The sequence below is a fragment of the Somniosus microcephalus genome, chromosome 5 (genome assembly GCF_052327205.1).
Source record: "Somniosus microcephalus isolate GS21.2 chromosome 5, FLI_Smic_1.0, whole genome shotgun sequence".
In the NCBI taxonomy this organism is placed as follows: Eukaryota; Metazoa; Chordata; class Chondrichthyes; order Squaliformes; family Somniosidae; genus Somniosus; species Somniosus microcephalus.
In genome coordinates, this window is record NC_140991.1 from 5,403,305 (window position 1) to 5,427,055 (window position 23,751).

The window sequence follows — 23,751 nt, forward strand, 5'->3', positions numbered from 1 at the left end:
GTGTTTGACTAATCTGCTGGAATTTTTTGAGGAAGTAACTGGTAAAATAGATGGGGGAGAGCCAGTGGATGTGGTGTACCTTGACTTCCAGAAAGCCTTCGATAAGGTTCCACACAAAAGATTATCATGCAAAATTAAGGCTCATGGGATTGGGGGCAAAGTATTAACGTGGATAGAGAACTGGCTGGCGGATAGAAAACAGAGAGTTGGAATAAACGGCTCGTTTTCGGAGTGGCAGGCAGTGACCAGCGGGGTGCCGCAAGGATCTGTCCTGGGACCCCAGCTGTTCACAATATATATAAATGATCTGGATCAGGGAATTGGATGCAATATTTCCAAATTCGCTGACGACACTAAACTAGGAGGAGGGGTGGGCTCTGATGAGGATGTCAGGAGGCTACAGTGCGATTTGGACAGGTTGGGGGAATGGGCGGATACGTGGCAGATGCACTATAATGTGGATAAATGCGAGGTTATCCACTTTGGGGGTAAAAACAGGAGGGTAGATTATTATCTAAATGGCAATAGATTGGGAGATGGGGAAGTGCAGAGGGACCTGGGTGTTCTTGTGCACCAGTCACTGAAGGAGAGCATGCAGGTGCAACAGGCGATTAAGAAGGCAAATGGTATGTTGGCCTTCATATCAAGGGGGTTCGAGTATAGGAATAGGGATACCTTACTACAGCTGTACAAGGTGCTGGTGAGACCGCATCTGGAGTATTGTGTACAGTTTTGGTCGCCCCATCTGCGGAAGGATGTTCTTGCCATGGAAAGAGTGCAGCGGCGATTCACCAGGCTGATACCTGGAATGGCGGGAATGACCTACGAGGAGAGATTGAATAGTTTGGGCTTGTACTCACTGGAGTTTAGAAGATTGAGAGGGGATCTCATCGAAACATATAAAATTATGGCAGGCCTGGACAGGCTGAATTCAGAGAGAATGTTTCCAATGGCAGGGGAGCACAGAACCAGGGGCCACAGTCTAAAAATAGCGGGCAAATCATTTAAAACAGAGATGAGGAAGAATTTCTTCACTCAAAGAGTGGTGAGCCTGTGGAATTCCCTGCCACAGAGGGCTGTGAAGGCTAATTCAATAAATATTTTCAAGAGAGAATTGGATATATTTCTGAAGGCTAAGGGGATTAAGGGTTACGGAGAAAAGGCGGGGACGGGGTACTGAACTGGTAAGATCAGCTAAGATCTCAGATGAAGATCAGCCATGATCTCATTGAATGGCGGAGCAGGCTCGAAGGGCCGAATGGCCTACTCCTGTTCCTATCTCTATGTTTCTATGTTAATACGAGGTCAATAAATGCCGCCTGCTCTGTGCCACCCTATCCCAGAAACTATGAATAAAACCAGCGGGTGTGGAGGATAAACACCAACTGACTGGATGGGCCAAATGGCCTGTTTCACTGCTATAATTTCTATAGTTCTGTTTAAAGAAGAGGAATCATTCATCATTGACCACCAAAATCTCGAATCATTCCAACATGTGTGGCAAACACAGGAGAAGATCACTGAAATACCGGGGCTAAAAGGGTTAAATTGCGATGACAGGTTGCACAGACTGGGCTTGTTTTCCCTGGAGTTTAGAAGATTAAGGGGTGATCTAATCGAGGTGTTTCAGATGATTAAAGGAGTTGATGGGGTAGATAGAGAGAAGCTATTTCCTCTGGTGGGGGGAGTCCAGAACACCTTAAAATTAGAGCCAGGCCGTTCAGGGGTGATGTCAGGAAGCACTTCTTCACACAAAGGGTGGTTGAAATCTGGCACTCTCTCCCCCAAAAGCTGTGGATGCTGGGGGTGACACGGGTGTAGTGTATGTACCCGTCTACCTTTAAGAGAACTATTGTATGTAACCGTCCACCTTTAAGAGAACTACTTTAGGTGTTGCACTACTTTGTTGGCTTCTGTATACTGTAATACCGACGGTGACCACACCGGTATATAAGTGCTGTGTCAGGAAGTATTGAGCAGATTCGCCCTGACCTTCGAATAGTAAAGTCCTGTTTTAAGTTACTCTTGGAGTCTGTGTATTAATTAACTAAACAACCCACAGACTTTACAACGGGTAAGGCAGTGTTTATTCCCTGAGGGAATTAAGAGGCATCATGGCTTTGTGGGGACTGAGTCACGCCAGCACAATGAGTGACCAGGTTTGTTGGAATCAAATTCCCAACCTCTTCTCGTGAGATCTGAACTCCCGATGTCTGAGTTATTAATCCAGTGCCAAAATCATGAGGCACTTGCACCCACTGACGATCCGTGCCCGCCAGCATTCTCACTAACGTGGCGTTTCTGGGGATTTGCAGATATCGATGAGTGTTCGTTGGGCAACGGGCCGTGCCAGCAGGTGTGTGTGAACGGAGTGGGCAGCTTCCAGTGCCAGTGTAACGAGGGCTACACACTGACCGAGGACAGGAGGTCCTGCACAGGTAAAACAAGTAACGGCAAGCGCTAGCAATGGGCCGTGTTCCACGGGTATGGCAGGCAGGCGGAGCACGGGGAGGCACACACCAGATGCACCACCACTGAAGGGGTAATTACTAGTCCTAGCCCTGTCTCGGGTTACCCCAGATCAGGCGAATTCCCCAGACGTTCACCTTCAACTTAAGTTAGAGATAGCCGAATTCCATAAGACGCTTAAATGGGTCTAAAGGTTCAGGCTATCTCTCCCTAAAGGAAAGGAATGACTGAAGATGTTACCGTCCTCCAGATAGCACTTTTAATAAGTTTAACTAGACTGTAACCTTCCGGATATTATGAGGGGCCGGAATACCCCCCAGAATTCTGCAACTCCATACAAAAGAGTATACAGAAATTGGGTTCACGAGTTTATACAGAAATACTCTGAGACAATTCTAAAAATATATCGTTTTATTTAAGAGCCGACATTCAGTTAACAGCTGTTGAATCAGTCGCAACAATAACAATTCAAAATACAAATAGCTTACATTTCTTATTTCTCAGAGATCCTTATTCTCAAATCTTTACTTCGTTACATTTCTATATTTCTTACTTATTTCTAAATCCAGATTATCCACCAAAATCAATTACTTTGATTACCCGAGACTCAAAGTTAAAAACTTACAAAGCGTGCCTGTGAAGTTGAGAAACGCTTGGCCCGTTCAGCGAGTTCTGACTTTCTGTTTGAAAAGGTCATTCTTTTATACCCTTTTTGCAGTGGTTTATTCTTTGATGTTCTCGGCTGATGTAAGCTAATTGTCTTATTCATTCTCTCTTTTGAATGCTTTCTGATCTTATTGTCAATTTAGCTACTGCATGCATAATTATGTCTCTACCTTTAGGTGTTCCAAAAACCACCATAAAAACAATGTGACAGCAATGGTTTCTGTTTGATACCATTCTTATAAAATTCTTTCATTCAATTCTTAATATTGGCTTAGCTGGTTTTTAGCAGATGTTGAGTCTCCTAACTGCTCCAAGTTCAACACAAACACAATGTAATTGCTTGGTGTATCTATTGAAGTCATGTATAAATTAAAGACACTTTGACTGAGTGTTTACTTGTTTTCTAGCTATCTCAATTGGTTGCATATTTAATCGTGTTTCCTGTCTTCCAAGTTTAACATAAAAACTATTTGACCAGCAGGTGTATCTTTTACTTGATGTCATCTTTTCAAAGGCACATGCCTCTTTTAATGTTTGTGTTTCTGTTCAACATGTTAGCTTATAACACCTTAAACTGGGTCTTCCATTGTGTTATTCCCAAACTCCAGATCTTCTGGAATCGCCAAACTGCCATTTCAATAGGGTAATTGTTTTAGTATATTTAACTAATTCCCATTTCAAAGCTTGTTTAGTTTTTATAACTTTGTTATGAACTGATCTTTATCTCAGAAGCCTGTATTTCTCTTTGCAGCCTGTGTCTCCGAGGCTTTAGATTTTTAAACCCAGTATATCATGTATTAATAAATATCAGAATTCTGTTCATATTATGGTGTATCTTTCTGAAATATAGCTTATTCCCTCACACCACAGATACTGACAGGCAAACTCTCCCACAATAGGACGGAGACGGGCATTTGTGGGCAGCTCGGCATGTGTCTATATCTGAGGGTGGGACAGGCTGTGTGAGGGTGATGGAGGAGCTGGTATCTGAGAGTGGGACAGGCTGTGTGTGGGTGATGGAGGAGCTGGTATCTGAGAGTGGGACAGGCTGTGTGTGGGTGATAGAGGAGCTGGTATCTGAGAGTGGGACAGGCTGTGTGTGGGTGATGGAGGAGCTGGTATCTGAGAGTGGGACAGGCTGTGTGTGTGGGTGATGGAGGAGCTGGTATCTGAGAGTGGGACAGGCTGTGTGTGGGTGATAGAGGAGCTGGTATCTGAGAGTGGGACAGGCTGTGTGTGGGTGATGGAGGAGCTGGTATCTGAGAGTGGGACAGGCTGTGTGTGTGGGTGATAGAGGAGCTGGTATCAGAGAGTGGGACAGACTGTGTGTGGGTGATGGAGGAGCTGGTATCTGAGAGTGGGACAGGCTGTGTGTGGGTGATGGAGGAGCTGGTATCTGAGAGTGGGACAGGCTGTGTGTGGGTGATGGAGGAGCTGGTATCTGAGAGTGGGACAGGCTGTGTGTGGGTGATGGAGGAGCTGGTATCTGAGAGTGGGACAGGCTGTGTGGGTGATGGAGGAGCTGGTATCTGGGAGTGGGACAGGCTGTGTGTGTGGGTGATGGAGGAGCTGGTATCGGAGAGTGAGACAGACTGTTTCGATTTGTGACTAAACACTTTTAACCATTTCTCTCTATTGTGCAGATTTTGATGAATGTCTGGTTGAGAATGGGAGCTGTAACCAGATCTGTACAAACACGAATGGGTCATATGACTGCTCCTGTTCCCGTGGATACCAGCTGCATGTCGACAGGAAGCAGTGTGTCGGTGGGTCGGTATTTTATAATTATTATATAACAGCCAATATTCTGCCCATGGTTTCTTGTGGACGAACTCTGGCCATTCCCCACTGACACCAGCAGCACTGCGATCCCCAACCCTGACCATTCCCCACTGACACCAGCAGCACTGTGATCCCCAACCTGGCCATTCCCCACTGACACCAGCAGCACCACGATCCCCGACTCTCGCCATTCCCCACTGACACCAGCAGCACTGCAATCAACGACCTTGGCCATTCCCCACTGACACCCGCAGCATTGCGTTCCCCAACCTCTGCCATTCCCCACTGACACCAGCCCACCACAATCCCTGACCCTCACCATTCTCCACTGACACCAGCAGCGCTGCGATCCCTGACCCTGGCCATTCCCCACTGACACCAGCAGCACTGCAATCAACGACCTTGGCCATTCCCCACTGACACCAGCAGCACTGTGATCCCCAACCTCGGCCATTCCCCACTGATACCAGCAGTACCACAATCCCTGACCTTCACCATTCCCCACTGACACCAGCAGTGCTGCGATCCCTGACCCTCGCCATTCCCCACTGACACCAGCAGCACTGCAATCCCTGACCCTCGCCATTCCCCACTGACACCAGCAGCACTGCGATTTCCGACACTGGCCAATTACCACTGACACCAGCAGCACTGCAATTGCCGACACTGGCCATTCCCCACTGACACCAACAGCACCACGATTTCCGACTTTCGTCATTCCCCACTGACACCACTAGCTCCGCGATTGCCGACCCTGACCATTCCCCACTGACACCAACAGCACCGCGATTGCCGACGCTGGCCATTCCCCACTGACACCAACCGCACAGTGCCTTGTGCTAACCATTCTTATGTGAGAATTTGACTGTGGGAGGCACCACTGTTGACCGCCTGAGGTTGTCACTCTCATTAGTGATGACGGGAGGGAAAGCTGGAACAACGTCTGATCATCTCTCCACCCCCATCAGCACCAACAATACGATGCTGAGGCTGTTGCTGCGGCGGGTGCCGGTCTAACTCTCTCCCGGCGGGTGCCGGTCTAACTCTCTCCCGGCGGGTGCCGGTCTAACTCTCTCCCGGCGGGTGCCGGTCTAACTCTGCTCCTTTTACCGTGACCAGATATCGATGAGTGTAAGATCAGTAACGGTCGCTGCTCCCACCAGTGCACCAATGGAAACGGGAGCCACACCTGCGGGTGCCCTGTTGAGCTGGCATTGGACAAGGACAACGTGACCTGCATCAGTGAGTAATAGCCACACACTTCACCACATTGCAGCACCACCAGACACTCCACCCACCAACTGGACTGAGCCCAGCCCAACCCCCGCTGGTTCCCATTTCACTCCTGTCCAGGGATTGAGGTCCAGGTCTAGGAGCACTAATATCACTGGTGGCTCTTGATCAGATCCCAGCCTGTAACTCACTCCCGGGTATATTCTATATATAAACCCCCCGAACCCCTCGATTAGATTCCAGCCTGTAACTCACTCCTGGGTATCTGTTATTCTATATATAAACCCCCCGAACCCCTCGATTAGATTCCAGCCTGTAACTCACTCTTGGGTATCTGTTATTCTATATATAAACCCCCCGAACCCCTCGATTAGATTCCAGCCTGTAACTCACTCCCGGGTATCTGTTATTCTATATATAAACCCCCCGAACCCCTCGATTAGATTCCAGCCTGTAACTCACTCCTGGGTATCTGTTATTTTATATATAAACCCCCTGAACCTCCCGATTAGATTCCAGCCTGGACCTCACACCCGGGTATCTGTTATTCTATATATAAACCCCCCAATTAGATTCCAGCCTATAATTCCCTCCCGGGTATCTGTTATTCTATATATAAACCCCCTGAACCCCTCGATTAGATTCCAGCCTGTAACTCACTCCCGGATATCTGTTTTTCTATATATAAACATCCCCCGAACCTCTCGATTAGATTCCAGTCTGTAACTCACTCCCGGGTATATCTGTTATTCTATATATAAACCCCCCGATTAGATTCCAGTCTGTAACTCACTCCCGGGTACCTGTTATTCTATATATAAACCCCCCGAACCCCTCGATTAGATTCCAGCCTGTAACTCACTCCTGGGTATCCGTTATTCTATATATAAACCCCCCGAACCCCTCGATTAGATTCCAGCCTGTAACTCACTCCCGGGTATCCGTTATTCTATATATAAACCCCCCGAACCCCTCGATTAGATTCCAGCCTGTAACTCACTCCTGGGTATCTGTTATTCTATATATAAACCCCCCGAACCCCTCGATTAGATTCCAGCCTGTAACTCAATCCCGGATATCAGCTATTCCATATATAACCCCCACCCCCCCGAACCCCTGATCTCCTGGCCCTTTACCCTGTGTTGTGGGAATGTCTGTGGGGGAAATTCTAGGTGACCCAAAGTGTGACCGTGACCTTTGGCCTTGCAGACATCACTTCCTGCGGGCTGAAGAATGGCGGCTGTGACCAGGTGTGCGCGGAGCGAGTGGGTGGGCAGGTGGAATGCAGCTGCCTGGATGGCTGGAAACTGAAGCCCAACCGGAAAAGCTGCACAGGTGAGAGAGCCGAGCGGTCCTCAGGATCGTAGGACGTGCAGTACGTCAGGCCAGCACTCACGATGGCTGTTCATTGTTTGTATATGAGGTAAATAATGTGCTCTATACCGTGGGGACGAACCTGAAGCAAGCCAGCACAAGAACACCGTGCGAGGTAAATAAGGCACAGGGACAGGGAGCAAAAGGTCAAGGGTCACAGTTTGTCTCCCAGCTTCCAACTGAATCCTGCAACTCGGAACTCTCATGCGTCTGAATTCTTCCACTGTAAGTGCCAGTACAGAGAGAGAGAGAGAGAGAGAGAGAGAGAGAGAGCTGGCTTGCTGAACTTCCGACCCCACATCCTCTCCATAAGAACATAAGAAATAGGAGCAGGAGTCGGCCAATCGGCCCCTCGAGCCTGCTCCACCATTCAATAAGATCATGGCTGATCTGATCCTAACCTCAAATCTTCTATCGCTCTCCATCCGACCCGAACCCATGTGATCTCCCGGGAGAGGCGAAAAACCAGATAAAAAACCCAATGGCCAATTTGGGAGAAAAAAATCTGGGAAATTCCTCTCCGACCCATCTAGGCGATCGAAACTCGTCCAGGAGATCACTGTCCCTATATTTTCTACAGTACTTACCTTCTGTAAAGGCGATCTCCACCCCAGCCAGGAACAGGAATAAAACCATCTCCTGAAATCTAACACAGAATTAGAACACAAGAAGTAGGAGCAGAACCAGGCTACACGGCCCCTGGGCCCGCTCCACTACCCACAGGGCCATGACCATTCCGAACCTAGACTCATGTCCAAATTCCTGCCCGCTCCCCGTAACCCTTAATTCCCTTTACTTCTAAGAAACTGTCTATTTCTGTTTTAAATTTATTTAATGATGTAGCTTCCACAGCTTTCTGGGGCAGCAAATTCCACAAACCTACCACCCTCTGAGTGAAGAAGTTTCTCCTCATCTCAGTTTTGAAAGAGCAGCCCCTTATTTTAAGATTATGCCCCCTAGTTCTAGTTTCACCCATCATCGGGAACATCCTCACCGCATCCACCCGATCAAGCCCCTTCACAATCTTATATGTTTCAATAAGATCGCCTCTCATTCTTCTGAACTCCAATGAGTAGAGTCCCAATCTACTCAACATCTCCTCATATGTCCACCCCCTCATCCCCGGGATTAACCGAGTGAACCTTCTTTGTACTGACTCGAGAGCAAGTATGACTTTTCTTAAGTATGGACACCAAAACTGTATGCAGTATTCCAGGTGCGGTCTCACCAATACCTTGTACAACTGCAGCAATACCTCCCTATTTTTATATTCTATTCCCCCTAGCAATAAAAGCCAACATTCCATTGACCTTCTTAATCACTTGCTGCACCTGCATACTAACCTTTTGAGTTTCGTGCACCAGGACCCCCAGATCCCTTTGTACTACAGTACTTTCCAGTTTCTTGCCATTAAGATAATAACTTGCTCTATGATTTTTCCTGCCAAAGTGCATAACCTCACACTTTCCAGTATTGTATTCCATCTGCCAAATCTCTGCCCACTTACTTAGCCTGTCTATGTCACTTTGCAGGTTTTTTATGTCCTCATCACTCACTACTTTCCTTCCCATCTTTGTATCATCTGCAAACTTTGATATGTTACACTCGGTCCCCTCCTCCAAATCATTAATATAGATTGTAAAGAGTTGGGGACCCAGCACTGACCCCTGCGGAACACCACTAGTTACTGATTGCCAGTCTGAGAACGAACCATTTATCCCAACTCTCTGCTTTCTGTTAGATAGCCAATCCTCCACCCACGCCAGAATATTACCCCCAATCCCATGATTTTTTATCTTGAGCAATAATCTTTTGTGTGCCACCTTGTCAAATGCCTTTTGAAAGTCTAAATACACTACGTCCACTGGTTCCCCTTGATCCACCCTGTATGTTACTTCCTCAAAGAACTCAAGCAAATTTGTCAAACATGACTTCCCCTTCATAAAACCATGCTGACTTTGTCCTATTAAATTATGTTTATCCAAATGTCCTGTTACTGTCTCCTTAATAATGGACTCTAAAATTTTACCAACCACAGATGTTAGGCTAACCGGTCTATAGTTCCCAGCCTTCTGTCTACTACCCTTTTTAAATAAAGGTGTTACATTACCAAGACCCCCTACTTCCACCTCCGTAACATCGCCCCCGCCTCAGCTCATCTGCTGAAACCCTCATCGATGCTTTTGTTACCTCCAAACCCGACTGTTCCAATGCACTCCTGGCCGAACCCCCATCTTTCACCCTCCAAAAATATTCAGCTCATCCAAGACCCGTCGCCGTGTCCTGACTCGCACCAAGTCCCGTTCACCCATCACCCCTTGTGCTCGCTGACCTACATTGGCTCCCGGTCCAGCAACGCCTCTATTAAAATTCTCATCCTAGTTTTCAAATCCCTCCATGGCCCTCGCTCCTCCCTATCTCCATAATCTCCTCCAGCCCCACAACCCTCCGAGATCTCTGCACTCCTCCAATTCTGGCCTCTTGACCATCCCCCGATTTTCATCACTCCACCATTGGCGGCCGTGCCTTCAGCTGCCGAGGCCCTAAGCTCTGGAATTCCCTCCCTGAACCTCTCCGTCTCTCTACCTCTCTCCTCCTTTGAGACGCTCCTTAAGACTTACCTCTGTGTCCAAGATTTGGGTCAGCTGTCCTAATATCTCCTCAAGTGGCTCGCTCTCAAATGTTGTCTGACGCTCCTGCGAAGCGCCTTGGGAAGTATTGCTACATTAAAGGCGCTATATAAAGGAAAGTCTTTCCTTCTTTCTACACAAATACAAGTTGCTGCTGCTGTGGTAATCAGGCACCACATTGCCCCAAGCCTACTGATGTTTCTCCCCTCCCATTCTGCAGATGTGGACGAGTGCGGAGACTTCACCAATGGCGGCTGTCAGCAGGTGTGTAATAACTCTCCGGGGGGCTTCAACTGTAGCTGCTCGAGGGGCTTCCAGCCACGCACCGACGACAGGACCAAATGCGAGCGTGAGTGACGTGCGAGAGTTTCTGAATCCACGGCACCATGTTAGCATCGAGACGAGAGAGCGCGGAGCAGAGGGAGGTCCGCACATGTCCGAGCACCGAGAGGAACGTCAGGCCCAGTCCCCCCCTTTCCCTCGAAAGGTCATTGACTCTCCAGAGACCCTGCCTGACCTGCTGGGTGCTTTCTGTTTTAGTATCAGTCGAAGTGAACCGACTGAACACCGAAAACAGGCACATAACGTGACCGTGTGCACGGCTAAAACCTGTCCCAGCCTGGGAGTGTTTGATGGGACAGTGTAGAGGGAGCTTTACTCTGTATCTAACCCGTGCTGTACCCGCCCTGGGAGTGTTTGATGGGATAGGATAGACGGAGCTTTACTCTGTATCTAACCCTGTGCTGTATCTGCCCTGGGAGTGTTTGATGGGATTGGATAGAGGGAGCTTTACTCTGTATCTAACCCCGTGCGGTATCTGCCCTGGGAGTGTTTGATGGGACAGTGTAGTGGGAGCTTTACTCTGTATCTAACCCTGTGCTGTATCTGCCCTGGGAGTGTTTGATGGGATAGGATAGAGAGAGCTTTACTCTGTATCTAACCCCGTGCTGTATCTGCCCTGGGAGTGTTTGATGGGACAGGGTAGAGGGAGCTTTACTCTGTATCTAATCCGTGCTGTACCTGCCCTGGGTGTGTTTGATGAGACAGTGCAGAGGGAGCTTTACTCTGTATCTAACCCGTGCTGTACCTGCCCTGGGAGTGTTTGATGGGACAGTGTAGAGGGAGCTTTACTCTGTATCTAACCCGCGCTGTACCTGCCCTGGGAGTGTTTGATGGGACAGTGTAGAGGGAGCTTTACTCTGTATCTAACCCTGTGCTGTATCTGCCCTGGGAGTGTTTGATGGGATTGGATAGAGGGAGCTTTACTCTGTATCTAACCCCGTGCGGTATCTGCCCTGGGAGTGTTTGATGGGACAGTGTAGTGGGAGCTTTACTCTGTATCTAACCATGTGCTGTATCTGCCCTGGGAGTGTTTGATGGGACCGTGTAGTGGGAGCTTTACTCTGTATCTAACCCTGTGCTGTATCTGCCCTGGGAGTGTTTGATGGGATAGGATAGAGAGAGCTTTACTCTGTATCTAACCCCGTGCTGTATCTGCCCTGGGTGTGTTTGATGAGACAGTGCAGAGGGAGCTTTACTCTGTATCTAACCCGCGCTGTACCTGCCCTGGGAGTGTTTGATGGGACAGTGTAGAGGGAGCTTTACTCTGTATCTAACCCGTGCTGTACCTGCCCTGGGAGTGTTTGATGGGACAATGTAGTGGGAGCTTTACTCTGTATCTAACCCTGTGCTGTATCTGCCCTGGGAGTGTTTGATGGGATAGGATAGAGGGAGCTTTACTCTGTATCTAACCCGTGCTGTATCTGCCCTGGGAGTGTTTGATGGGACGGTGTAGAGGGAGCTTTATTCTGTATTGAACAGTCACGCACAATCTCTCACCGAAGCACAGATCCCTGGTCCTTTTCTGAGATTCGCCCCCTCTCTCAATCCCGCGTGTCTGTCGATGTTGTGATGCTCGCAGTATGTGCCGTCATAAACTAATGAAATTCCATTTCTCCCGCTCATCCCCTCAGCCGTTTGTAACCCCGTCTGTCAAAACTACGGCCTGTGTGTGGCTCCCGATACTTGTGACTGTCCAGCCGGATACCCTGGACCAGGCTGTTCCGGTATGTGTCTGTATTCGCGCTCTGCTGTGTGTGGGGAGATGTGTAACTGGGAATGGGGACATTCTAGGAAAACAGGAAAACTACAGTCAATTCAACTTCAAGAATGGAAGGTAATGAGTGCTGGCTTCTCTCAGCAGGTTCCCGTTAATCCGAGTGCATCTGACTCCAGCCCCTTAATATATCCCTAAATAATCCAACATTGTTTGTGGGAGGAATTTGAAATTGTAATGATGGCAATCGTGGCTGAGATCCCATTGTAATAAAGCAGATTCATTCGATGCAACCACCAACCTGCTGAATACAGGCACTCACCAAGTCACACTCTCATCATAAGAACATAAGAAATAGGAGCAGGAGTCGGCCATTCGGCCCATCGAGCCTGCTCCACCATTCAGTAAGATCATGGCTGATCATCGACCTCAACTCCACTTTCCTGCACTATCCCCAGATCCCTTGATTCTCCTAGAGTCTAAAAATCTATCGATCTCTGAGGTAGTTAGTAAAGAGGTAGTTATACCAACTGCGCATTAGAACCACAGAAGGAGGCCATTCGGCCAATCATGTCTGTGTCACCTTTTGGCTAGAACAATCCCAAACTAATCCCACTGCCCCGCTCTCTCCCCATAGCCCTGTATCAATCCCACTGCCCCGCTCTCTCCCCATAGTCCTGTATCAATCCCAAACTAATCCCACTGCCCCACTCTCTCCCCATAGCCCTGTATCAATCCCAAATTAATCCCACTGCCCCGCTCTCCCCATAGCCCTGTATCAATCCCAAACTAATCCCACTGCCCCGCTCTCTCCCCATAGCCCTGTATCAATCCCAAACTATTCCCACTGCCCCGCTCTCTCCCCATAGCCCTGTATCAATCCCAAACTATTCCCACTGCCCCGCTCTCTCCCCATAGCCCCGTATCAATTCATTGTCCACTGTATCAATTGCATTTGAATGAATCAATACTAACTGTTTCCACTACCATAAAGTGACATCTCCACAGCCGCACTGCCATAAAGTGACATCTCCACAGCCACACTGCTGTAAAGAGGACAGTGTCACACCATCCTGCTGTGACGAGGTAACCATAGCAACAGGGACCTTGTGTAAGAACCTGTACCCAGTCAGGATGCTGTGACTGTACAATGCCAGGATCCCTGGTCTCACTGAGTGATGTGCCTGCTCTAACTTCACCTCTCTCTCTCTCCGTAGCAATGTGTTTTCCGCCCTGTGCTCACGGTGGGACCTGCATGCGCTCCAACACCTGCCTGTGTTCCCCGGGCTGGGCTGGGGTCGGCTGTCAGACAGGTGAGTGCGACAAAGGGACTGAGTTTGTGAAACCGTGACTTTCAATCCCAGGGCTGCCCCAGCCTGACACACACCAACTAGATTCAGCCCATTCATCCAGAAATGTCCTCGCCCCCCTCACCCAGACCATCAGAGCGCCAAGCTCTTTCTGAAATGCCAATGTGATGATGACCAGATAATCTGTTTGGGATGTTGGTTAAGGGGTAAATATTGGCCCCAGGACACCACGGGGGACTTGCCTGCTGTTCTTTTGTCTTTCTGTCTTTCGGATGAGACGTTAAACGGAGGCTCTCTCAGGCAGACGTAAAAGATCCCATGGCACTATTTCAAAGAAGAGCAGGAGCGTTCTCCCTCAATCAACATAACAAAAACAGATTATCATATTCCTGTTTGTGGGAGCTTGCTGTGTACAAATTGGCTGTCACGTTTCCCACATTACAACAGTGACTACACTTCAAAAACTGCTTCATTGGCTGTAAAGCGCTTTGCAATGTCCTGAGTTCGTGAAAGGCGCTATAGAAATACAAGTTCTTTCTTTCTCCAAAAAATGCCATCAGACCTTTCAGATCCACCTGAGAGAGCAGACAGGGCTTTGGTTTAACGTCTCATCCGAAAGACAGAAGCTCCGACAATGCAGCACTCCCTCAGTACTGCCCCTCCGACGGTGCAGCACTCCCTCAGTACTGACACTCCGACAATGCAGCGCTCCCTCAGTACTGCCCCTCCGACAGTGCAGCACTCCCTCAGTACTGCCCCTCCGACAGTGCAGCACTCCCTCAGTACTGCCCCTCCGACAGTGCGGCGTTCCCTCAGTACTGACCCTCCGACAGTGCGGCGTTCCCTCAGTACTGACCCTCCGACAATGCAGCATTCCCTCAGTACTGCCCCTCCGACAGTGCGGCGTTCCCTCAGTACTGCCCCTCCGACAGTGCAGCACTCCCTCAGTACTGACCTCCGTCAGTGCAGCACTCCCTCAGTACTGAACTCCGTCAGTGCAGCACTCCCTCAGTACTGACCTCCGTCAGTGCAGCACTCCCTCAGTACTGCCCCTCCGACAGTGCGGCGTTTCCTCAGTACTGATCCTCCGACAGTGCGGCGTTCCCTCAGTACTGCCCCTCCGACAGTGCGGCGTTCCCTCAGTACTGCCCCTCTGACAGTGCAGCACTCCCTCAGTACTGACCTCCGTCAGTGCAGCACTCCCTCAGTACTGACCTCTGTCAGTGCAGCACTCCCTCAGTACTGCCCCTCCGACAGTGCAGTGCTCGCTCAGTACTGCCCCTCTCACAGTGCAGCGCTCCCTCAGTACTGACCCTCCGACGGTGCAGCACTCCCTCAGTACTGCCCCTCTGACAGTGCGGCGCTCCCTCAGTACTGCCCCTCCGACAGTGCAGCGCTCCCTCAGTACTGACCTTCCGTCAGTGCAGCACTCCCTCAGTACTGCCCCTCCGACAGTGCGGCGCTCCCTCAGTACTGCCCCTCTGACAGTGCGGCGCTCCCTCACTACTGCCCCTCTGACAGTGCGGCGCTCCCTCACTACTGCCCCTCTGACAGTGCGGCGCTCCCTCGGTACTGCCCCTCCGACAGTGCAGCACTCCCTCGGTACTGACCTCCGACAGTGCAGCACTCCCTCAGTACTGCCCCTCCGACAGTGCAGCGCTCCCTCGGTACTGACCCTCCGACAGTGCAGCGCTCCCTCAGTACTGCCCCTCCGACAGTGCAGCACTCCCTCGGTACTTTGCATAGGATTACATAGAATACACGGCACAGAAACTGGCCATTCGGCCCAACCAGTCCATGCTCCACTCGAGCCTCCTCCCGTCTTTCCTCATCTAAATCTATCAGCATAACCCTCTATTCCCTTCTCCCTCCTATGCTTGCCTAGCCTCCCCTTTAATGCATCTATATCTATATCTATCTTCTCTATATATGAAAGCGGTTGATCTGTCCTTCCGTCTGTCTGTCTGTCTGTCCGGCTATACACTCAAAAGTTATAGAGCGTACCTACACGTGTGTTACATCAGAAGAAAGCTTACGATTCCGGAATGGTTATAAGCATATTTACTTTTTGCTCAGACAAAAATTGTGCCGACGGTATCCAAAAAAACGTTCAAAATTCCACTCATTATCCACTCATTAGCATTGAGTAACGTGAAGGTTGACCAATCCTGTGACGTGATGATTGACCAATCCTACAGTTCAGTCACCTGATGGTTGACCAATCGGTGCATGTGTGGGCGGGACTAATCATTCTCAGCTCAGGGATCGAGCAGTCATTAAACAACAGCCGGACCTGAAGCTAAAAATATGGTAATCGAGGTCAGTATCTTTTTCAAAAAAAATAAGATTTACCAAAAATGTTTTATAAGTACTTTAACTTTCATCTTTGAAGGTATTAAAAGCTAGAAATGTTTAGGTTAAAAAACAGTGGAAAATACCCGAGGCCCCGCGGCCTAGGCTTCTCCAACTGCCGACAGCCCAAATCCAGTCCCAGGCTCCCGGCCCAGACATCGACCAAGCCCAAAAAAGCCCTGGCAACGCCAGGCCCCCCCAGCTTATATATAAAATGGTACGTTGCATTTTTGTCTGTCCGGCTATACAATCAAAAGTTATACAGCGTACCTACACATGTGTTATATCAAAAGAAAGCTTATGATTATCGAAACCTCATAAGCATATTTACTTTTTGCTCAGACAAAAATTCTTCAGGCAGTATACAAAAACCCTTCAAAATTCCACTCATTATCCACTCATTAGCATTGAGTGACGTGAAGGTTGACCAATCCTGTGACGTGATGATTGACCAATCCTACAGTTCAGTCACCTGATGGTTGACCAATCGGTGCGTGTGTGGGCGGGATTAATCATTCTCAGCTCAGGGATCTGCCAGCCATTAAACACCAGCCGGGCCTCAAGTTAAAAATATGGTAATCGAGGTCAGTATCTTTTTCAAAAAAAATAAGATTTACCAAAAATGTTTTATAAGTACTTTAGCTTTCATCTTTGAAGGTATTAAAAGCTACAAATGTTTCAAGTTATAGAGCGTACCTACACGTATGTTATATCGAAAGAAAGCTTATCGTTAGGGGACTCTCGTAGGCGTATTTACTTTTTCGTCAGACAAAATTGTATCGACAGTGTTCAAAAAACGTTCAAAAATACTCAAAAATCCACTCATTAGCGGTTGACCAATCATACCTCTCATTAGTGTTGACTGACGTGCTGCTTCACCAATCCTACAGTTCACTCACCTCATCGTTGACCAATTGTTGCGTCATGGGCGGGACCTAATCCTCCAGTCTCCCTAAACGTCGCCGCCATTTTTTTCATCCCCACAGGGACACCACCAGCCAAACAGACCCCCACATTGCCACTCCGGGACCTGCAGGTGAGTTTCCACACAGCGGGCGGGTCATCGGCAGCAGCCGACCTTCAACCGCGCCACCCGCGGGGGAGCTCAGCTTGGCTCCATCTCGCCCCTACAGCCCGGCCGGGCCTCAAGCGCTAGGCCCCAGACACTCAACCGGCGCGCCAACTGCAGCTGCCGGCCGTCAACCGCGCGATCCCCTACGGAGCTCAACGACATGGGACAGACACCGGCACGGACACCGCGCCACCCAAAATTGCCCTGGCAATGCCGGGCACCCCCTGCTAGTCTATACTATTCGCTTCAACCACTCCCTGTGGCAGCGAGTTCCACATTCTCACCACTCTCTGGGTAAAGAAGTTTCTGCTGAATTCCCTATTGGATTTCTTGGTGACTGTCTTATATTGATGACCTCTAGTTCTGCTCTTCCCCACAAGTGGAAACATTCTCTCTCTGTATCCACTCTATCAAAACCTTTCATAATTTTAAAGACCTCTATTAGGTCACGTCTCAGCCTTTTTTCAAGAGAAAAGAGACCCAGCCTGTTCATCCTTTCCTGATATATATACCCTCGCATTTCTGGCATCAGCCTTGTAAATCTTCTCTGCACCCTCTCCAGGGCCTCTATATCCTTTTTATAATATGGCCACCAGAACTGTACACAGTACTCTAAGTGTGGTCTAACCAAGGTTCGATACAGGTTTAGCATAACTTCCCTACTTTTCAATTCTATCCCTCTAGAAATAAACCCTAGTGCTTGATTTGCTTTTTTCATGGCCTTGCTAACCTGTGGCACAACTTTTAGTGATTTGTGTATTTGTCCGAGATCCCTTTGTTCCTCTTCCCCCACCTAGACTCGCACCCTCCAAGTAATAAGTGACCTCCCTATTCTTCCTACCAAGATGTAATACCTCACATTTATCTGTGTTGATCTTCATTTGCCAATTATATGCCCATTCTGCAAGTTTATTAATGTCCTCCTGTAACTTGTTGCAGTCCTGCTCAGTATTGACTATCCCACCAATTTGGTGTCATCTGCAAATTTAGAAATTGTGTTTTTGATTCCAAAGTCTAATTTGTTAATATAAATTGTGAACAACAGTGGTCCCAGCACTGATCCTTGTGGAACACCACTGCCCACGTTTTATCACTGTGAATAGCTACCCTTTACTCCCACTCTCTGCTTTCTGTCCTGAAGCCAGCCAGCAATCCATTCTGATACTTCTCCCCTGACTCCACATTCTCTGACCTTGTTCATCACTCTATTATGTGGTACCTTATCGAAGACCTTTTGAAAATCTAGATAAATTACATTACTGCATTAACATTGTCTACTCTCTCTGTTACCTCTTCAAAAAATTCAATGAGGTTGGTCAAGCAAGACTTTCCCTTTTGAAATCCACGCTGACTATTCATTATTATATTTTTCCTTTCTAGATGTTCTTCTATTTTCTCCTTTAGTAGGGATTCCATTATTTTTCCGACCACCGATGTTAAGCTGATTGGTCTATAATTCGCTGGACATGTTCTATCCACCCATCTTAAATATCGGTATTACGTTGTCTATCCACCAGTCCTCCTGGCACTACACCTTTTTCTAACAAATTATTAAATATGTGGAATAATGCCTCTGCTATCTCTTCCCTAGATTATTTTAAAATGCGTGGATGCAATCCATCCAGACCAGGGGTTTTATCCTCTTTGAGTTAGATTAGTTTATTTAATCTATCCCCTTTTTTATTTTAAATGCCCTTATCTCATTACTAATCTCATCATCCAATGTCATGTCCACCTGTTCTATCTCCCTGGTAAATACCAAAGCAAAATAATTACTTAATATTTCTGCCATCTCTCTGTCTATTCCTTAATGGCCCTATTCCCATCCCAACCTTCCTTTTTTATTGATGTGCCTGTATAATATTTTACTATTTTATTTGTGCTGCCCCTCTGACATTGCAACACTCTCAGTACTGCCCATCAGAGAGTGCAGCACTGAAGCCTAGATTCTGGAGTGGGATTTGAACCCACAACCTTCTGACCTGGAGGCGAGAGAGCTGCCCACTGAGCCATGGCTGACATGTGTGAAGACTTTACTCTGTGACATCAGTCCCATTGTCTTACTATCACAGTTTGGTTCGGAGCAGTTTTCCTCATTTACCGTTTCCATTCCCTCTATCACCTTTCATTCACCTCCTCTCAAGGTTGAAAAGCTCATATTTCTTTGGTCTTTCCTCATAACTCAGGCATCGGCCTTGTTTTTCTTCCGTTCATAAGAACATAAGGAATAGGAGCAAGAGTCGGCCATTTAGCCCTTCGAGCCTGCTCCGCCATTCAATAAGATCATGGCTGATCGTTGACCTCAACTCCACTTTCCTGTTGTACCCCCATACACATCAGCTCAATGGAGCCAGCAACGTGACAATGTGCGGAATCAACACTCCAGGTAAAGTGAGGTCAGCTCCCGACCCCTGTTGCCCTCAGCACCCATATTGGGCAGGAAGAGGCCATTGCAGCTTAGTGCACTGAAGACCCACCATTGTGTTATCAGCCCCAAAGTGTGGTCTGACCGGAGCCCTGCACAGGCAGTTCATGACCTACCGGCACAGTTGGCTGTGCAGTTCAACATTCTACTTGTATTTTTGGGTCAGGACTTTATCAATGAAATGTCCGGATTTGTTATTAACCCCTGGATTTTTTTTCTCTTTGATCTTCACTGGGAAGCTCTGTGCGACTTGCCCTGTGCAAACGGAGGGAGATGTATCGCGCCCAATACCTGCCAGTGTCCTTCCGACTACACGGGGAAGCAGTGTCTCACAGGTACGTGACACACTCGAGTGTGACACACAGACTCTCCATTACAGGGCATCGCTGAAAGGGAGGCAGTCAATTGTGAGGATAGGCAGGTATAGATTGATAAATAGAATAGGCTAGTTGCCATTATATAGAGTGATATAATATTCAGCTAGAGTACTGTAGGGTTGATAAGTTAAATTAGGCTTCAGAAAGAGACATGGATACACCAGGCAGGCTTTTAGCACAGCGGGGGGCAGGAGTGAAGAAGGGATGTTGATTGTTGAATGGTGTAGACAGGGAATGAGTTCCTTTTGCAATAAAGATTGGAAGATATGAGACATCAAAGGCACGCACGACAAAGTGTAACGGCTGTATGGACCGCGTATACACAACGCAATGGCATGTGATGACCACATTTGTCCCACATAAAGAGATGCAACACACTGGGGCTCCTGGGGACTTTTAATCGAGTCTTGCTGAGGCTAGCGTAAGCTGTCAAGATGACATGCTTGCGATGTACTGAGAAGTCCCGAGTATGTGAGTAAAATTGGTACCTATATCTCCTCCACACTGCATGTTTTATTATCTCCTGGATTTGATTTAATAAAGAGCATTACCGAGATGTTTCAATGTCTCCGAGTCCTCAAACCTGTATTGGAGGCAAAGGATGTACAACAGTATCTGATAAAACCCCACGTAAGGGCAATGGGGATATATGACAATATCCATAATACCCCACATAAGGGCAATGGGGATATATAGCTTGTTTTTCGGACTGGAGGGAAGTATAAGAATTAAAAGGACAATTGCTCTTTTTGATGTATGTTAATGTCCTGGTCTTGGAGTACAGAGCATGATTTCATAGTTTGCAAATGACATGAAGATTGGAAATGTAGTAAACAGTGAGGCGGACAGTAACAGACTTCAGGAGGACACAGACAGACTGGTGAAATGGGCAGATACAAGGCAGATGAAATTTAACGCAGAGAAATGTAAATTGATTCATTTTGGTAGGAAGAATGAGGGGAGGCAATAGAAATTAAATGGTACAATCCTGAAGAGGGTGCAGGAACAGAGAGACCTGGGGGGTATGCGTACACTAGTCTTTGAAGGTGGCAGGACAAGTTGAGAAGGCTGTTAATACATACGGGACCCTGCGCTTTATAAACAGAGGCACCGAGTACAAAAGCAAGGAAGTTACGCTAAACCTTTATAAAACACTGGTTCGGCCCCAGCTGGAGTATTGTGTCCAATTCTGGGCACCGCACTTTAGGAAGGAGGTCAGGCCTTGGAGAGGGTGCAGAGGAGATTGACCAGAATGGTTCCAGGAATGAGGGACGTCAGTGATGTGGAGAAGCTGGGGTTGTTCTCCTTAGAGCAGAGAAGGTTAAGAGGAGATTTAATAGAGGTGTTCAAAATTATGAATGGTTTTAAAAGAGTAAATCAGGAGAAACTGTTTCCATTGGCAGGAGGGTCGGTAACCAGAGGACACAGATTTAAGGTAATTGGCAAAAGAACCAGAGGCGACATGAGGAGACATTTTTCCACACAGCGAGTTGTTGTGATCTGGAATGCACTGCTTGAAATGGCGGTGGAAGCAGATTCAATAGTAACTTTCAAAAGGGAATTTGATTCTGTGACAATATCCCATCTGAAACCCAACATCGAAAGCATCTGACGTTTTATTGAGAAGCCCCGGTCTTCACCTCACCAAGGACTGTAGTGCCTGTTTAGATAGAGGAGGACAGAAGGGGAAGAGAATCAGGAAGCAGTGATGAGATGGCAGCAATCTCTGGGTTTTAAAAGCTTGGCGATTGCAGGAAGGTGGGAAGATCCTGAGGTGAGGAGAGCCACAGTCTGGAGGTCCTGAGAGAGAATGAGTCGGAGTAGGAGATAGTGTGAGAAGTCTTCATTTCAATGCAGTGAGGATAGGGAGAGGATGTTGTGAGGTTAGGAGGATAAAAGAGGAAAGTTCAGTGAAGGACTGACCATTGTCAAATCGATAAAATAGCACCAAGGTAGGCTGACAGAGAGATTGGAGCCAAGAGGTGAGAGAACCAGAACTTTCTAACATTCTCCAAAACTCGCAGCTCCCTCACCTTTGACCCTGACTCCAATGACACTGACATACTCGGCTAATAACTCTACCCTCATTATTAATAATGTTGTTACTCTCTCACACTGTACATTGAGCAGTAATGATGTAGTGTTACTCACTGTAGGAGGTATGATCAGTAAGTTCGCAGATGATACGAAAATTGGTGGAGTGGTAAATAGTGAGGGGGGAAGCCTCAGGCTACAGGACGATATAGACAGGTTAGTCAAATGGGCAGAACAGTGGCAAATGGAATTTAACCCTGAAAAATGTGAGGTGATGCATTTTGGGAGGACTAACAAGGCAAGGGAATACACAATGAATGGTAGGACCCTAGGAAGGACAGAGGATCAGAGAGACCTTGGTGTGCATGTACATAGATCCCTGAAGGCAGCAGGACAGGTAGATAAGGTGGTTAAAAAGGCATATGGGATACTTGCCTTCATTAGTCGAGGCATAGAATATAAGAGCAGGGAGGTTATGATGGAGCTGTACAAAACGCTAGCTAGGCCACAGCTGGAATACTGTGTGCAGTTCTGGTCGCCACACTATAGGAATGATGTGATTGCATTGGAGAGGGTGCAGAGGAGATGCACCAGGATGTTACCTGGGCTGGAGCGCTTCAGCTATGAAGAAAGATTGGACAGGCTGGGGTTGTTTTCCTTGGAGCAGAGAAGGCTGAGGGGGGACCTGATTGAGGTGTACCAAATAATGAGGGGCATAGATAGGGTAGATAGAAAGGAACTTTTCCCCTTAGTAGAGGGGTCAATAACCAGGGGGCTTAGTTTCAAGGTAAGGGGCAGGAGGTTTAGAGGGGATTTGAGGAAAAACTTTTTCACCCAGAGGGTGGTTGGAATCTGAAACTCACTGAAAGGGTGTTAGAGGCAGGAAACCTCACAACATTCAAGAAGCATTTAGATGAGCACTTGAAACGCCATAGCTTACAAGGCTACGGACCAAGTGCTGGAAAATGGGATTAGAATAGACAGGGCTTGATGGCCGGCGCAGACATGATGAGCCGAAGAGCCTCTTTCTGTGCTGTATGACTCTATGACTCTATGAATCACACTGTACATTGAGCAGTAATGATGTGGTGTTACTCTCACACACTGTACATGGAGCAGTAATGATGTGGTGTTACTCTCACACACTGTACATTGAGCAGTAATGATGTGGTGTTACTCTCTCTCACACACTGTACATTGAGCAGTAATGATGTGGTGTTACTCTCACACTGTACATTGAGCAGTAATGATGTGGTGTTACTCTCCCACACACTGTACATTGAGCAGTAATGATGTGGTGTTACTCTCACACACTGTACATTGAGCAGTAATGATGTGGTGTTACTCTCACACACTGTACATTGAGCAGTAATGATGTGGTGTTACTCTCACACACTGTACATTGAGCAGTAATGATGTGGTGTTACTCTCTCACACTGTACATTGAGCAGTAATGATGTGGTGTTACTCTCACACACTGTACATTGAGCAGTAATGATGTGGTGTTACTCTCACACACTGTACATTGAGCAGTAATGATGTGGTGTTACTCTCTCACACTGTACATTGAGCAGTAATGATGTGGTGTTACTCTCACACACTGTACATTGAGCAGTAATGATGTGGTGTTACTCTCACACACTGTACATTGAGCAGTAATGATGTGGTGTTACTCTCTCTCACACTGTACATTGAGCAGTAATGATGTGGTGTTACTCTCTCTCACTGTACATTGAGCAGTAATGATGTAATGTTACTCTCACACACTGTACATTGAGCAGTAATGATGTGGTGTTACTCTCACACACTGTACATTGAGCAGTAATGATGTGGTGTTACTCTCACACACTGTACACTGAGCAGTAATGATGTGGTGTTACTCTCTCACACTGTACATTGAGCAGTAATGATGTGGTGTTACTCTCACACACTGTACATTGAGCAGTAATGATGTGGTGTTACTCTCTCTCA

At 47.6% G+C, this 23,751-nt stretch overlaps 1 protein-coding gene across 1 annotated transcript in view; it reads left to right on the forward strand.

Annotated features, from left to right (window-relative positions):
• Positions 1–23,751, forward strand: part of LOC147116835 (uncharacterized) — a 146,697-nt gene that overhangs the window by 55,979 nt on the left and 66,967 nt on the right. Inside the window, exons 6-13 of the mRNA XM_085987243.1 lie at positions 2,316–2,438; positions 4,779–4,901; positions 6,037–6,159; positions 7,360–7,485; positions 10,375–10,503; positions 12,128–12,220; positions 13,428–13,523; positions 19,609–19,704. Coding sequence (XP_085843369.1) covers positions 2,316–2,438; positions 4,779–4,901; positions 6,037–6,159; positions 7,360–7,485; positions 10,375–10,503; positions 12,128–12,220; positions 13,428–13,523; positions 19,609–19,704 — 909 coding nt within the window. The remainder of the gene's footprint in view (positions 1–2,315; positions 2,439–4,778; positions 4,902–6,036; positions 6,160–7,359; positions 7,486–10,374; positions 10,504–12,127; positions 12,221–13,427; positions 13,524–19,608; positions 19,705–23,751) is intronic.